At 39.5% G+C, this 16,206-nt stretch overlaps 2 protein-coding genes across 2 annotated transcripts in view; one reads left to right on the forward strand and one right to left on the reverse strand.

The window, feature by feature from the left end:
• Positions 1–1,442: 1,442 nt before the first annotated feature.
• c25h12orf75 (chromosome 25 C12orf75 homolog) lies at positions 1,443–9,136 on the reverse strand. The gene is made up of 6 exons (XM_084017019.1): positions 8,887–9,136; positions 5,326–5,350; positions 4,269–4,304; positions 3,722–3,801; positions 2,651–2,686; positions 1,443–2,536 (listed from the first exon to the last, which is right to left on the reverse strand). The coding sequence occupies exons 1-5, from the start codon at positions 8,924–8,926 to the stop codon at positions 2,682–2,684; spliced, it is 186 nt and encodes a 61-aa protein (XP_083873145.1). The 5' UTR covers positions 8,927–9,136; the 3' UTR covers positions 1,443–2,536; positions 2,651–2,681.
• Positions 9,137–13,277: 4,141 nt separating this feature from the next.
• The window catches only part of appl2 (adaptor protein, phosphotyrosine interaction, PH domain and leucine zipper containing 2), a 16,771-nt gene continuing 13,842 nt past the window's right edge, over positions 13,278–16,206 (forward strand). The window contains exons 1-2 of the mRNA XM_084018259.1: positions 13,278–13,432; positions 15,268–15,366. Of these exons, the coding sequence (XP_083874385.1) occupies positions 13,376–13,432; positions 15,268–15,366 (156 nt within the window). The 5' untranslated portion in view covers positions 13,278–13,375. The remainder of the gene's footprint in view (positions 13,433–15,267; positions 15,367–16,206) is intronic.

Raw genomic sequence — 16,206 nt, forward strand, 5'->3', positions numbered from 1 at the left:
GGTAGGTTTCAAATGACCACCATGAAGTGGTATATCTTCTCATCTAATCCTCGGTAAGACAGCAGATTAAGATGTTACTTCTCTAAGCATGTATGCAACCGCTACAACATTCAACCAGCCCACGATGTTCCAAGGCTGCATTTTAATATAAAGCGCTTCACTTCAGACTGCATTACTCATCTACATTCTGCCCCCTTGTCCCTGCTAGATTAATTGAAGAGTTTAAAGGTAATGACATCCATCATATTCCGGAGGAACAACCATAAAGGGCAAAGAGAGGCTGATAAAAGAGGAAGAGACAGGCAGCATGACACGCTGTAAAAGCCAAAGGCCTCCAGTAAGGACTAATGCAGGATAACGAAGGCAGCAGTAGGGAGGAAATGGAGACACCAAGGAGAAGGGACAAAAATATCAAGTCTCAGGTGGGCTTCTAAATGAAATCGGTGCTGTGGTGCTGTAGGCACACTGCAGCTCATTTACTATTATGCTGTGAAGCACACAGTACATAAAGCTCTTTGTATCGGCAGTATATTCTGCAGGTGAACAGTGTAAAAGCTGTGACAATGCGAGCTGACAAATGGCTTGCAATTAAAAGACACTACATGAAATCCCTTGGTATTAATATAGCTGATAATTGGCCAAACAGCTTGGCAGCAAGTGGGCTTCCTTCTGCTGAAAACAGAACAGACACAAACAGTAAACAGTAAGCCTGTGTTCAGGCGTGGTTAGAAAAGTCCCTATTTTTATGCGACGGGTCAGTCGAGGCAATCAAGGCTACATACATAGACAAACAGGCGTATAAATCATTCCACACAAAAAGGAAAGAACATCTCTTGTGTCTCAAATGTTTAACAGTGGCCTATTTCCAGCCTCCTCTGGGTCCTGGTGAGTGTAGGATGTTGTACATTCATTAGAAGAGAGAGCCGTCAAGAGCCTGGCTGACAAATGACCTTGGCCCTTCATCTGCCCAGCTGTAATGTTTTTTTGTAAATGGGGACACTGTAATATTCTATATTCTTCTTATTGTCAACAACCCCCACCCTCCCAGAAAACCCAACAAAGATGAATTGATTCTTCTAACCACAATATAGTCAAACAACTATAGCTTTGTTGTTTTAAAATGGTTAAAAAATAAAATGAGCCACAGTATTGTACTGATGTGTCCCTTCATGATTTACGTGGAGATTGTAGATTATCTTTAGTCCCACATACGCCACCGTTCTTCTGTAAATATTATTCCGGCAACTGAAAATAGCCCCCCAACAAATACAATAATCACTTGTGTTAAGTAACTTCTGCTAAATACACAGTGCCCACTGTGTTTTATTATTATTATTATTCAATTACATATTTAATCAGTTTTTTCCTGGATTATGGGGACAAATTAGTTTGTGGGTGAGTGTCACTGAGAGCTGGACTTAAACATTGAGGTTGAAGGTTCATCCTTGACCTTTGAAGTACCCACGTATTTGACGTCTCCATCAGCTACTGAAGGTCACAAGATTGGTTGTTTTGTGGCCTTTCATGGGAGTTGTTGACAACAGTGAGAAAAATACAGCAGAGCATCAGCTTTATCCTAGACGGATTATATACAGAAGAACAACGTTCACAATAAAGTGATACGTGAGGTATAAAATATATTGTGATAAAACCAGTTACAAAGCAATGTACCGTGAGACAAATGAGGAACAATAAAACAAAAAACAGAACCTCGACTTTTCTTTGAATGTTTCACAATTTTTTGCAACTCATCATTTTAGGACATGTTTTTGTTTTGTTTTTAGCTGTTACACATGAGATCACAGTACCATTATTCAAGTATCATGCGTCATGTGCTCTACATCACCAGTCTGGGGCGTGAGTTAAGTGACAACACCAGATACAACCTGATGACAAACCTAGGACATTTGGGCCGATTTGATAATGTATAGCGTTTAAACCCATCATCGAATTTGTGTCATTTTCAGACTCTTGTGTTGCAGCAGGTCCCTGATTGCAACCCATTCTATTTTCAATAATGCTGTGATGTCCTGTGACACATTAACTGCTTCCGGCGAATATCTCTCTAACTCTCTGTCACTGCCACACAATGAATCATTGATGGCTTCTTAGAGAAATAACTGAGCAGTGATTATTATTGCAGAAGGCTATTGGGAATGTGTGTCTCCCCTAGACAGTTAGTTAGTTAAAGTTAGCTGGCTGGGTCCCCTGTCTCCTGAAAGAGAACTTTCCAGTGCTGTGACCGAGAAGCGATGATGGCTGTCACAATGCCTGTTGCTGCCGCCCACAGGCGGGCCCTGGGTGGGCGCTTGTCCACTCCGATGACCATCTTTTTTTTTTTTTTGCAAAGAAGGGTGATGATAAATCCTCTGCTGTGCGTCCCTGCATCACTGTGCCACCCATGACTCCATGAGGCAGCATCCTCAGTTCACATCCTTACTCAATTACAGTGTTAAAGCCTGAGACTCTATTTATTGTGTGGAGAGGAGCAGGAATAGGAGCTGCCTGCAATGTGAGTGTCAGAATATGCAGGATCCTGTTGAGACAAAAAAACGACTCAGTCATTGGCTCTTGTGTGAGTCTTTGTACCAGCTTCACTAGACAAAGATAAGACAAACTACAGAAGCATTATATGTTGTTGTTTAAGTACCTGTGTGTGTGTGTGTTTCCTTCAGTAGCTGCTAGTCTGCATGAGGAGGGAAAACAGGATATTTATAGGACAATTATTTGACAAATGTCTTTTTCTTCCACCTCAATGTCAAGACTGTGCTCAAAAAACACCCACACACTCTACGAAGCAGTTTGAACTGGGAGACTTCAGTGGAAAACAAACAGAGCCAGTACTTGTTGTGGCAGAGGATACGGAAAGCAATCAATTAATTATCATGTTTTACCTTCATGAGCAGAAGGACAAACACGAGAGGAAAGACACAGGATGAAAATCCTTCAGGACTGCAAAATACACCAGCAAGGTTTTTCTATACTATATATATATGTCCTTTTATATTGTTTCCATAGCTCTGTCAGAGCGGCGGTTAGGCTGGTCCGTTGTACAGATGTATTAGAATGAGAGATTGCATAAGCCTGTTGTGGATATCATTAACATGCAACACAACCCTAATAAGATAAGGGTCATGTTGATTAAAACAAAAACATATCTTATGCAAGCGTTCATATGAAATCTTACAGAAAGTTATTTTTGTTATTTTTCGAAGGATAGCCCAGCAACATGAGCGACCCTTTGGTAAGGGAAGAAAACTACTTGGTTGGGTTTAAGTGGCATTCCTTAAAGTTGTAGTGTTGGATTTAAGGGGATCTATTTGAGGGAATTGATTGCCCCAAATATTTGAAACACATTGATTACATGGGTTGTGTAGAAATTATAGAGCACTATGCACGGTGTATGAGAACAGCCTAAAAAAACAGACAAAAAAGAAATTAAAATTCCTTTATTGTACTTTAACAATGTGAAAATAATTGAACTATATTCATCTTCAGAGCTATGATATCTGTAATAGTTAAGAGAATGCTTCTCATTACGATTCAGTCAAAGTAAAGGTCAAATAAGACCAAAAAATGCTGTAGGCAGGCAGGCACATGCTTTACGTGGTGGCAGCTCAGCCACTAGGGATTATTTCTCTCTACGCCCAGAGCTGCCTCACTGCAAGATGCTCAAGTTCCCAGAATATGAAATGTACAGTAAATAATTATAGATGTTTACCTTTACATGTGGACTTGGACTGACTGGCAGCCACAGTGGTCAGGTCTGCTGGTAGACCTACATATACGCCACCATAGTTCCTGAGAGGGAAGCAATGTAGCAATTACATGACAAAGTATCTTAGTAGATTTTGATATTAATAGTTAGCAATAAGTGTTCTAGTCATATAGTCTGTGCATATAATCTGTAATAGTGGAAGGTTTTGGCTGTTAGCGATGGACAAAGCAAAGGGCAATGACTGCTGTACCAACACCAAGCTTAGTAACACAGGCACTCAACATCCATAACATCATTCAAATATGCTTTTTCTATGAAAATATACAATATAAAATGTTTATTTAAAATGTTTTTAATATGATAATTTAACATTCTATCCATCCACTCTGAAACTGAAAAGGTCAATGAGCCATCATATGTCTTAATTAACCTCTATTAAAATCACTATCACTCCTCTATTAAAGTGTCATGATGATTATTAAAAAAATGCACTCACCAACACCATGAAAATATCTAAAAATGACAGACAATAATTAAATCAGTGAAATACCTTCTTTTCTCATCGTCTACCAAGGGATCTTCTGTCCTGATTGAGAGAAGAGACACGGGTCAGGTCAGCTCTTATGGGAGTACGGAGTACATACAAAACCAACAACAAGCAAACACATGGAGGTGAACTGGACTGTGGAAGTGCATGCTCTGTTGAAGGGCAGGACATTCAAGGTTTGCTGCATTAGGCCTTTTGGGAATTTCATTAATTCGGCACTACAGATGATCAGACTGAATTGCTTTTGGGGGTCTGGAACCAGACTAAGGTTTTTGTTGTTGTTTTTTGCTTGTTCGTTAAGGACTGACTTCACTGTACATAAAGTGACATCAAGTTCACTTTTGGATTATATTATTCCCTTAATATTGTGTGTTTGGTAGTTTGTTGTTTGTTGTTTGTTGTGTAGTTCAGTCCTTGGAAGCTGTGATTAGCTTCAGTGAGTCAGTGGTGTGCTGTTGTCAGCTCTCGTGGGTCCTGTGCTGGCTGCTCAGATGGTTATCAAGGAGCACACACACGCACACACGCACACACACACACACACACACACACACACACACGTAAACACGGATTCCAGGAAATGCTTTGGAAATACTCCCCCTCGCAAACCTTTGATAGATGCTAACCAGTGATGGCAAAAGACAACCTGTCCTCCACATGACAAAAAAAAAAAAAAAACCTGAATTGAATTTGAACCATTTTATTTTTTGGTTGAACAGGAGCCAGTGTGGACCTGGTTTCATGCTCAAGTATTTTGTATTTTGTTAAGCAGATATACGACAACTTTGCAGTAAATTAAAGTTTCTAACCGTATTTAGTCTTCATTCTCATTCTATTCAACATACAGTATCCAAACAATACACACTCACTCACGCATAAATGTAATTCATGCCAGATTTGTAGAGAATGTCATGAAGAAAATAACTTACAATATTCCAAATGAAGCAAAAGACAAGCTTTTGCATTGGTCAACTTATAATGAATGAATGAATGTTGTTGTGTACAACCATCAGTAATGTGTTTGATCTGTGCACTGACATACTGGTTGTTAGAATGTACTTACACATCTTTGGAGACTTCCGCTGGCCCTAAAACAGATGAAAAGACCAGATTTAAATCATCTTCATTGTGAAAAGTATTGAAGGAAGCTACATCATTCAACAGCTATTAACCAGACACTCATGCATGAACAGATAGAGCTACATCACACTTCAAAACACAGCTTATCTAACAGTTCCCTACTCATTAGTTCATGTCACAGAAATTAATTTGTTTAAATGCAAGATGACGCTGGTGATACTTTAATTGCTCAGAGTGGCAAAAGTGAAGGTGTGGATCCTCAGCTGGAAGCTTTGGAGACTCTCCATTAGACCACATCGGAAATGTCCTAATCATCCATCTTCAACAGCAATTAGGATTTGAAATAAGCATAATGTCACCCAAATTACATGTTTCATCGACATAATGAGGACACGTAATGGACTTACCTCAAGTAGCAAAAATGTTGAAAACAATTTGTTTTCCTAAAATACATGCTCTCAGTGATGTGGTCCCCCACTGGCTATCATTCCCATTTCTCATGGCTTGTCAATTCATTTGTTTCAGTTAATAAGTGCTTTTTACAGAATAGATGGATAAAATGTTGTCTGTCAGTCATTTTGAAGGAGACAGACACAGATTCCCTCAGGTCCTCCATCTATTTTCATTTTACACAATATTAAAATTAAATTCAACTATAACTTTCCTGAAATAATGACGATTAAACATGTTCAGATGACATGAATTACATATTGAATAGTGTTTGAGGAAGACATAAATCATAATTTTGCTATGATGTTTGTTTCTTACAGTTATCAGTCTGATAATGAAGTTTCAACAACAGATGGCTTTCTTTTGAGTAAAAGATTTACCTATGGGGAAGACCATTTGTGGTCCACGTACGTCATGTTTATAGAATCAAAACAGAAGCAATGTTGAGGTTTGAGGTACAATCAAACTGCATTTGAATTACAATTCTAGAGAAATGTATATGGTTGTTGATCTACTTATCACAAATACATTTCAAACAAGTCCATTGAAGGTTGGATCCAAAAACACAGGGCTTTCATCCAGAGGACTGCTGTTGGTGTCCCGTGACCCAAGGACTTTTGTGCAATATTCATAGAAATGTTTAGTTTTGTTGCCTAAACCTCACTATGTCGTTTTGTGGCATTTTTGTTTGTTGAAACAAAATTCTCTGGAAATGTAACTGAGAGTGCAGTTTAGTTGTAAGGGAACGTAACATTACAGAATCATTTTGCAGGAGACAGAGGAATATCTATTACCATACTTCAGAATTAACAAATGTGACTTTGATATTCTTCGTTCATGTTATTCCACACGTTAGTCGGTCTCTTTAAACATTCACAAAACAATGATACAATAAAATTACCATTCAAATTATGAATGTAGGATTTATACATTTGTGTAATATTAAATTATATAGGGGTATTGCCAATTTTACGCAGGTCAATTTAAGTGCTGAAGTTTTCACAACTTGTGAAGAGTAAAAGTGGACATGTTGTAAACTGATATAGGCATACAGTGCAAAATGCCTTTTATTCCATGAAATGACATGCATTGTGCTCATCCCAATGCTGTTTGGCTCTTTTATAGTTCAACAACAGCTCATTCTTTGCTGAACGTCGATTTGAATCAAAATGACCACAATGCATTCAGTTAGACATAATAATCCAACATCCTGCTTGAATGTACAGTATCACATCAATGAACAGCGGGGCACCAAATCTACACTTCTACTTCAGATTTTTCATGCCATTTTCCTTTTTTTTTAGTGTAGAAATGTACCTCAAAAAGAACACTGCAGAAATAACATGAAATAGCTGCAGAATCCACATTACAAGAAAGACAGTGAATTTCGACCTTGTAAAAGAAATGGAGACACTGGGGCCTATTCAGTAGGTTGACAAAAGCTCATTCATATCCGAGGCTGCACATCTGGGTGCATAAGACTAGGGATGAGCAATGTGACATAGAGTGCACTGATGTGGTCATTTGAGTTTGGGAAGCTTGAAATTAGAATAATCTTATGAATTATGAATTGAATATCACTTTTACTCTATTATCATTATCTGTTGTATTTGTCACAAATTATTACTATAGTCCCTTGGGGAGTTATAGTTACGTATAAAACATACTTTAATAGACATCTATGTCTGTTTACACCAAATCTATTGATTTGTAAACCATTATTAAATGTGTATACTGTGTATAGATAATAAGCAGGTAGTAAAAATAATGTTAATGTATGAAAACTGACATATAAAACTCAAATGTGTAGTGATATAATTATACCTCCTGGATTAAAACAACATAGAATAGAAGCATAGGGTGCTTCTTTCTTGATCTACAGAGCATAACAGTGAGGAAACAGTGTCCTTTGACTCTGACCTGGTGTCATTTTTCAAAGTGACCGGATGTAACACATGCTTGACCATTGTGCTGAATGCTGACCTCAAAGAAGGAACAGAAAAGTGGACGCGCTGCACAGACATGAACGCAGCTGCTGGTCTGTTAACAGACATTGTAAATTTTAAAGCCAAAGACCACACCGGGTTGCATTTCCCAGTGACAGTCTGTGGCTCTGTTAACATGCCTGGCAAGCACTGATTAGGTACCTGCAAGCACAAACACACACACACACACACACACACACACACACACACACACACACACACACACACACACAGACACACACACACACACACACACACACACACACACACACACCACAACTGCTTTAATGGAGAGTGGTGGTGAGGTAATCCTGCAGATACTTCAATAAAATGATTACCCCTGTTTGACTTTGACTGTTTGACTTTGTTCGGTTTAACTTAAAGGAGGTATTGTATCTGGGAAAATCCGCGGCTGCGTTATTTGAGGACAAGCCACAAAAAAGCAGGACATCTGTTCCAGCGTTAGTATAACCACAAGATACAATATTTTCTCCACTCCAACGTGTCCTCCGGGCTTTATAAATGAATGCCCATTGATAAAAGAAGGGTGAATGCCCTAAAGATGCTTGTTTTCCTTCCCCAAAAATTGTTTGAAATCAGCGTAAACACGCCGAGAGGAAGAGAAAACACATATTTAAAAAAAAATGTGAGCTGTGGAGGAGACGCTTTTGTGTCCATTTAGATGTTACATTGTAATTACAGTATCAGCATCATCATCATAATTATCGAAGTGGTACATTCCCAAGGCTACTACTCTGGTGTTGTATACAAGAACAGGGAAGACTGTTTGTGATCGACCCACAACTGAGGACACCACTGCATGTACACACATACACACACGTATAGAGTGGGAGCCAGTATGCCGCACAAAAATGAATACAAACATACATGATGATATATGGCTGGAATTAAATGGAAACACTGAGAGCCACACAGAGATAACATCTGAGGACATACAGGATACAGTGAATGCAAGGGTAACCCCAACACACTTCATTTACATTCAACAACACACTCTCCCCTCGGTGCAGATATTGTGACAACTCTCTCCGTCATATTCCCCGGCATTATCGTACACAGGTACACACAGATTCCTTAAAAACACTCACCTCCAGAGGTGTTGGTGGCTGAGGAATTGCCACAACCCATTTTGCATCGATGTAGCCACCTTCAAAGCAGAACAGAGAAGCTTAAGAAGAAAAAGAAAGGAGGAGGGGGAAGAGGAGGAGGAGAAAAGAAGGAAGGAAGACCCAAACACAGGGGGAGAAAGTGAGGAAGAAGGTCAAAGAAATGTCTTCCACTGTAACACAGGGATCTCCCCCTCTCTTCCGTCTTGTGCTTGTCCTCTTTGCAAAGCAATGGAGAGCGGAGAGTGACGGGAAAGCATGGGGGAGAGGCTTTTATACAGGCAGGGGAGAGAGGGGAGCGAAAGATGCTATACCCTCACATGATTTGTTCTTTTCCTCCACCCAGACGTGGTTGCCCAGGAAACCGGGGGGAAAGAGGCGGAGGGTGGGGTGAGATTCCACCAATAGCAAGCTTCCTTTTTATATATATATAGGTGGGGGGGGGGGGGGGGGGGGGAGAAATGAAATAAGGGGCACCAATATATTAGCCTGTGTGTGACATCCTGTAAAATCCTCAAATTGTCTGTGTTTGCTGGAACATAAAGGGCCTTTATTCCAGCTACACGCCCACACACACTGATCACTTGTTTGACCTCTTAACAATCAGTGAGAAGCTAAAAAAGCCTTGAACAGTCTTGTACTGAAAGCAGAAAGTGGTTTAGGTCAGTTTGAAGACCCCAACAAACGGTTCAATCTCACTTCTTCAGTCGTGCCAAGTCTGACAAGACAAGTGCAGTCATATGAGTGGAGTTTAGACAGTAGGAAGCATTGCATTAGCAGCCTCTAAATAGTTTCACATTCAGTTAGCGGTGGTATTTTCTGATGTTAAGATGTCTGCACGGCTGAGAGTCAACATTCTTTCAATTCTTATGGGAAGTTTGCTGAACACTTTACTCAGATGAGGACCTAACACTAGTCTCTATTTTTTCGTTCTTACTTTATCTGCAATGATATGTTGTGGTTTCTTTCTTTTCGACAAATGTACTTATTGTAAGTCGCTTTGGACAAAGCGTCTGCTAAATGACCTAAATGTAAATGGAGGATTTCAAGGACACATACTTCGTCTCTGACAAAGGCTCCAAACAAAACTCAGAATTTCTCCACGTTCTTTAGACACGGACAGGCTCATTATTATTCCCACAGGTTCCCATACAGGCTGTCATGAGACTCTGTTTACTAGTAAATGAAATCATGGTCTGTCACAAAATCCTCGAACGTCTCGCAGACCAACACAACACAACACATTCTCATTCACAGTCACATAACTCATCGCAAGCTGTTATTTGGTCAGGACCCCTTTTGTTATGCACTGAGAACCCATTTAGCATTATTTTTGCAATGTGCCGTGTACTCAGATATACTTAAACAAGTATCAACTTTGTGAATTACTATTTGATTAGTTTTAAGACAAAAAAAACTACTTGGTTAAGTTTAGGAATGTATTGTGGTTTTGGTTTGTAACCCAACATGCATGACAAAGTCAAGTACGTTACTTACTTATGTATGTACTTTTGATTTACGGGACACAAACTGCAGTCTCCTAGGTGAAAGTCCTGTGTTTGTTTCACCCATGCACCCACCATGATCTATTCTCCTACAGGGACTCTCTCGCTCTGCACATAATAACAATTCATAGGACTTAGGGATTTTCCTAAGTGCAAAACTGATGATATAATGGGTGCTAATAAGTGGAGGTAGGTTACAGGATGAGCTTGTACCTTGATTGTCCACAATTTTTATGAGATTAGATACCGACTAATCCGCCTTAAAGAAATAGTTCACTGTTTTTGGGGGAAAGTGCTGGTAGAGTTGGGAAGACTGAAAAAAGGTAATGGCTAGCAGTTGGATATAGCTTAGCACAAAGACTGGAAACAGGGAAACAGCTAGCCTGTCCCTGTATAAAATCACAAAATCCACCCACCAGCTACCCAAAAAGCTCAGTATATAGATACTTATTTTCTACAAAAGGTACATTGATTTGTAATTACATGTAGGCCTTCTTGAATAATTTACTTGCCCAGTCACTAGCTTTTGCACTCTAACAAAATGTTCTTCTCCTGAAAGTGTGTTTCCTCAGTCAGCTGAATCACTGCTCTGCTCCATTCAGGCTAGCTCCACTGACATTATCTCTTTTTATAGGCCAGACTTAGCCCAGCCAGCAAACTGAATTGGCTTATCTAATTTAGAGCCACAATTTACCCAATTAAACAACACAAGTCCACTGGGGAGGAAAGAATGTGCCTGCCTGACAAGCAGACACTGCTTGTCAGGGCTTGCTTAAATTATCAAGACAACAACACATGACTATCTTAACAAGTCAATCAGACTATAATTGAGACCTATGTCTTGGATGAAGTCAAATAACTGAGACAATCTCAATGTTTTATCTTTGTGTTTCATCCGCTTTCAAGGATTTCTTTAATTGACATTATCCTGAGATTATTAAGTTATCTCCCTAACAACAAGGTTTTACTGCTGTTCTCAAAATAGATCAGATTGCCTTGGAAACAGGTAAAGTTAGTGTAGTTCAGTTAATTTTACACTTGATTTTAGTGAATGCTTCTAAAACTCCATATTAGATCAAAGGTTGAGGTTGGAGTTTTTTTTCTTTTTCAACTCTCAGTGTCAGGCCCCAAATCACTTGCAGAATATGTTTTACCCAACAAAGAGCTGAAAGTATAATAATAACTTTTATAACTTTACAGCATATCAACAGATAATGTTGCATAAGCTTCTACATCACAAACTCCTACTGATATCATTCAACATATGAAGTCTATGAAGGCCACCTATTCATTGGAGGTATTGTGTAATTGAATTATAAAACAGGAAAAATGTCATTTAAATCTCTGGAATTAAGTGAATCATCTGTGCCTGGGGGCTGCACGGTGGTGTAGTGGGTAGCACTCTCGCCTCACAGCAAGAGGGTCCCGGGTTCGATTCCCGGGTCGGCCCGGGCTCCCTCTGTGTGGAGTTTGCATGTTCTCCCCGTGTAAGCGTGGGTTCTCTCCGGGTTCTCCGGCTTCCTCCCACAGTCCAAAAGACATGCAGGATAGGTTAATTGGTGACTCTAAATTGCCCGTAGGTGTGAATGTGAGCGTGAATGGTTGTTTGTCTCTACATGTCGGCCCTGTGATAGACTGGCGTCCTGTCCAGGGTGTACCCTGCCTTCGCCCAATGACAGCTGGGATCGGCTCCAGCCCCCCCGTGACCCTGAATACAGGATAAGCGGTAGACAATGGATGGATGGATGGATCTGTGCCTGGCATCTCAGTTTTAGGGGGGTAGATTTTTCATTGTAACACTGGACGTGTATTGTGTCAGGTGTAAATTCAGATCAGATTACATAAAAGTAAAAGAGGAAGCTTGACAGGGTTTGACAGTCAGTCAGAATATCTGACATTTGGAGAGGACAACAGCTCACTTTATCATCCAGAATGGGATCAGTCAAGGAGGGGATCTCTTTTCCCAGATGTGTGCAGCCTCTGCAGGGAGTGCGAATTAGAGAGCTCCAACAATATTCTGATGTGTTCTGATTATGTGTTTTCCCCCACAGAAACTGGAACTGTTTTGACTCACATTTATTTTATAATTGAATGAAAGTTTTGATTAATCTTATCACAATTTTCCTCAGTAAAAAAAATAATTAAAAAACAACATTTGGTTTATAGTTATGACCACAATATTGTATTTAAGTATTTCCATACTAATACACAAGGGCTGTAACTAGCAGTGAATACATATTGTAGTCTATACAATGACATACAAAATGCTACCTCAGAGCAGAATCAGTCCATGGATCTATAGGGGACACTCACATGACTGGCCAGCAGGTACAATCCCAGGCAACGGTGCTAATCACTACCATGGCCTACATTTAAAACTAAAAATGAATCATGTATCATTAGTTTACTTTGATTAAGTAATGAAAATATTTAAATCTATTATCCCAATCATTATCAAAACATTTCATTTCATGTGAACAGTGCTTTCATCACTATTAACATTATTGTTATTATATTTTCATTCGATAATGAATAGTATTTAATTGTTCTGCAATGGTGTAAGACTTTTTTTTTCATGGAATGAATATTGTATTTTTAAATTAAATTCGGCAATTCTTCATACGTCCACATGGGGTCACCCTTGACACTGAAATGGTAAAAACGTCTGACGTAGCTCGCAAATCTCCTTTAAAAGTCAACCGCAAACTACCCATCGAAGCTTTATTATGAATCACATCTTCAGAAAAGAAGCAAATAAAATAAAAAACATAAAAAAAAATTAGTTTAGAGTTAGTCTTAGCTGTTTTTAACTGGTAACTAGTTGCTATCAACGACTGTGGATGATATCAGACTGGGCCCGCCTCCAACTCCTACGTGTCTTCTTATCCGCGCGGAGGTCTCTGGGAAACAGAGTCCACGCTCTAAATATTTCAAGCTCCCATTCCTTCTCCTTCACCGCTAACAAGATGCCGGCCGTACATCACAAACTGCTCCTGGAGGACGCTTTGCAAGACAGTCCTCAGGTAGGCCTGTGTGGGTTTAATCACGTTAAAAGATACCGTCACATAAAAAGACGTGACGAGCACTGAAGTTAGCTTACTAGCCCAAACAATAGCTTGTCCCCGTTGTAGGCAGGTCGGTGACAGCTCCCAATTGATGCACTGTAATGGGAATGTAATCCTCTGACAGGAGTGGCTGCAGCGGGCTGCACCTTCCTGCTAGAAACAATGTTCTGGTTCCTACTGCTAATCATAATTGTCGATGTTTATTTGTCTCGATGTAGTGCTTTACAACACAGCTATCGCTCCTCTCACAGAGCTTCTGATATGCGGGTGTACATTTAGTCCCATAGCGCTATGTAAGATGTAACGACCATATCTCAAACAGACTCACTCTCCTGCAATCTTTTGTATTTTGCAATGTAGTGTGAAGTTAGATTTTTGGGCTAGACCCCGTCTTCGAGCCGAACTGGGCCTGATTTACGAAATGTGGGAGGGGTTTCCATTATCGGACTCCACTGGAATGAGTCAGTAGCTTGCAACAGGGCAGCAGTCGTAGCTGTCAGTAGTGAATATGCATATGTTGTTTAATACTTAAATGTCTGGAATGCAGTAAGATATGGAGGTTGCTGGGTGAGAAGTGAAATACAAGACAGGCTTGCTGTGATGCACATCTAATGTTGACTACATTCTGAGGTAACCCACATTTTCTGCAGTTTGTTGCATCACTTCTTCTTCCCCCAGACAGGGCCGACTCTTTGTTGTGTTCTGCTTAAGTGCAAACCATGCTGGAGGGTTATTTTTGCCTTTACATACATTTTCTCTTTCCATTCTGCTTCAAAATGCAGTTTTTCTCCTTAATAAGAAATGGGGCTGGAGTCTTGCTGCAATAAAATGTAAACACAGCCATGGTTGACAATGTTCTAGATCATATCTTCTTTGGTTCTTGAAATGGTTCTCAGTCCTTTGGTGGTGAAAGTCAACTGAAGTGAACTGTGAACAGACTTGAGCCGATGGGTGTGTTCCGCCTCGCTATATCTGCCCTGCCTTGCTGCACCTGTTTGTGGAAGAAACTACACCCAGACAGGATTTTCTCAGTTTGCATAGCCAGCCTGTAGTTAAATTATTACGCCTTTTAGTTTCACTTCAAAGCTGTGCTTCCATATGCCTCCACATACTGCAGCTACCCGCATTTCTTTCACTCAGTGCCTTCTGACATCTTCCCGCTTACGGCAATGTTCTTATACATCTCTTTTACGAGTTACAGTTTTCCACCAAACCCCAACTTTTTGTTTGAATAAGGTATGTGTAGTGGTTAGTAAATTGTTGTCCTAAAAAGAAAACAAAAAGGAGCATTTGACATTATTACAATATGCCCAGCTCCACCTGAATTACCCTGATATAATAAACTTTATCCATATGTTTAAACTAGTTTAGATACATACACACCTCAGTATGATGTATTATTACATTACATTAATAATTACGTTATTATATTAGGTATTTTTTTAAATTGATTGTTCTACTGATTATTTTCTTCCATTAGTTTCATTATTCATGCATTTATTTAAGTTGAGAAAAATGCACGTTGTACTTTGTAAAACTCCAACTGCTGAAGCCTCATCTGAACCTCACAATGTATTCACACACAGATTGAGGCCCATGGATTTATTTTTTCTCCCCTTACTTACATTGGAATTGCAGTTAGAGCAGTCTCTTATACAGTAGGATTTATTCCAGCAATTAAAACCTGTTTCAATGTTCATATGGGCGTAACTACCATTAAATATAGACAAACTTGGAAAATTGTGAACCAATCATTTTAATATTTAACTTAACTGTGGTCTTGTCTTCCACAGACTCGCTCCTTGCTCAGTGTGTTTGAGGAAGATGCTGGGATGCTTACAGACTACACCAACCAGCTGCTACAGTCGATGCAGCGTGTGTTTGGAGCTCAGGTACTAAACAAAACACAAACGGATGCTACATGTGCTCAAACACAATATAATAAGGAGGATGCTTTTATGCCACCGGACGACGACGGCCATGGCCAGTCAGATTGGGTGGTCAAAGGTCACTGCGAGTGCACACATTTTTTGACCATAACTTGATATGCTAATTATGACAATTTTTCAGAAATGTCTAATAGGATAAAATGATGAAGTGGTGAGATTTTGGACAGACATTGATGTTAACTGCAACATGACAACAAGGCATACGACCGTAGTCCTAGTTCTCCATCTGAATATGAGTCATAACTTCATCAGCCTGGTTGAAGCATTATTGAACAGCAGAGATAGTTTTTTTTGTACACATTCCAAACAAGGATATGATGTTTTCAACCTTACAGATTCAAACTGAAGAATGAAACATTATACACTAAATACTATTGTAGAAAGAGCAGAGAAACAGTTCAACTTAAGTGGTGTAACATTGTGAGAAGTGTGAAACCTTTCTCGTGCTGTCAGGGAGTAGATAGTTCTGACTTTGCTGTACTTTGAAGATGTTGCTGTCACAATAATTTTTTCATTTTTCTCTTGAAAACATACATAACTTATGTAATACGACGTCCGATCATTTTTAAGCCAGTAACATTTCAGTGGTTACTTTGTGCTTCTTCGAAGGAATTTTCATTCAAACCCCAATTCATCCATTCATTTATTTTCATTTTATTCCTCTAAGGACTAAAGAGAGAATGACAAATGTAGAAGCTACAGACAAATCCTGAGGAATTCCATCTGTTCATTTATTTTGCTTTTCTTCCTTCAAGGGCTAAAGAGAGAATGACAAATGTAAAA

The sequence above is a fragment of the Eutrigla gurnardus genome (assembly GCF_963514095.1).
Source record: "Eutrigla gurnardus genome assembly, chromosome: 9".
Lineage (NCBI taxonomy): Eukaryota > Metazoa > Chordata > Actinopteri > Perciformes > Triglidae > Eutrigla > Eutrigla gurnardus.

Excerpts from the sequence above, each read along its gene's own strand:
- c25h12orf75 (XM_084017019.1), bottom strand. The coding sequence starts at position 8,926 with ATGGGTTGTGGCAATTCCTCAGCCACCAACACCTCTGGAG. Across the intron at positions 5,351-8,886 it reads AGCCACCAACACCTCTGGAG|GGCCAGCGGAAGTCTCCAAA; the intron begins GTGAGTGTTTTT and ends CATCTGTTTTAG. Across the intron at positions 3,802-4,268 it reads GTAGACGATGAGAAAAGAAG|GAACTATGGTGGCGTATATG; the intron begins GTATTTCACTGA and ends CTTCCCTCTCAG.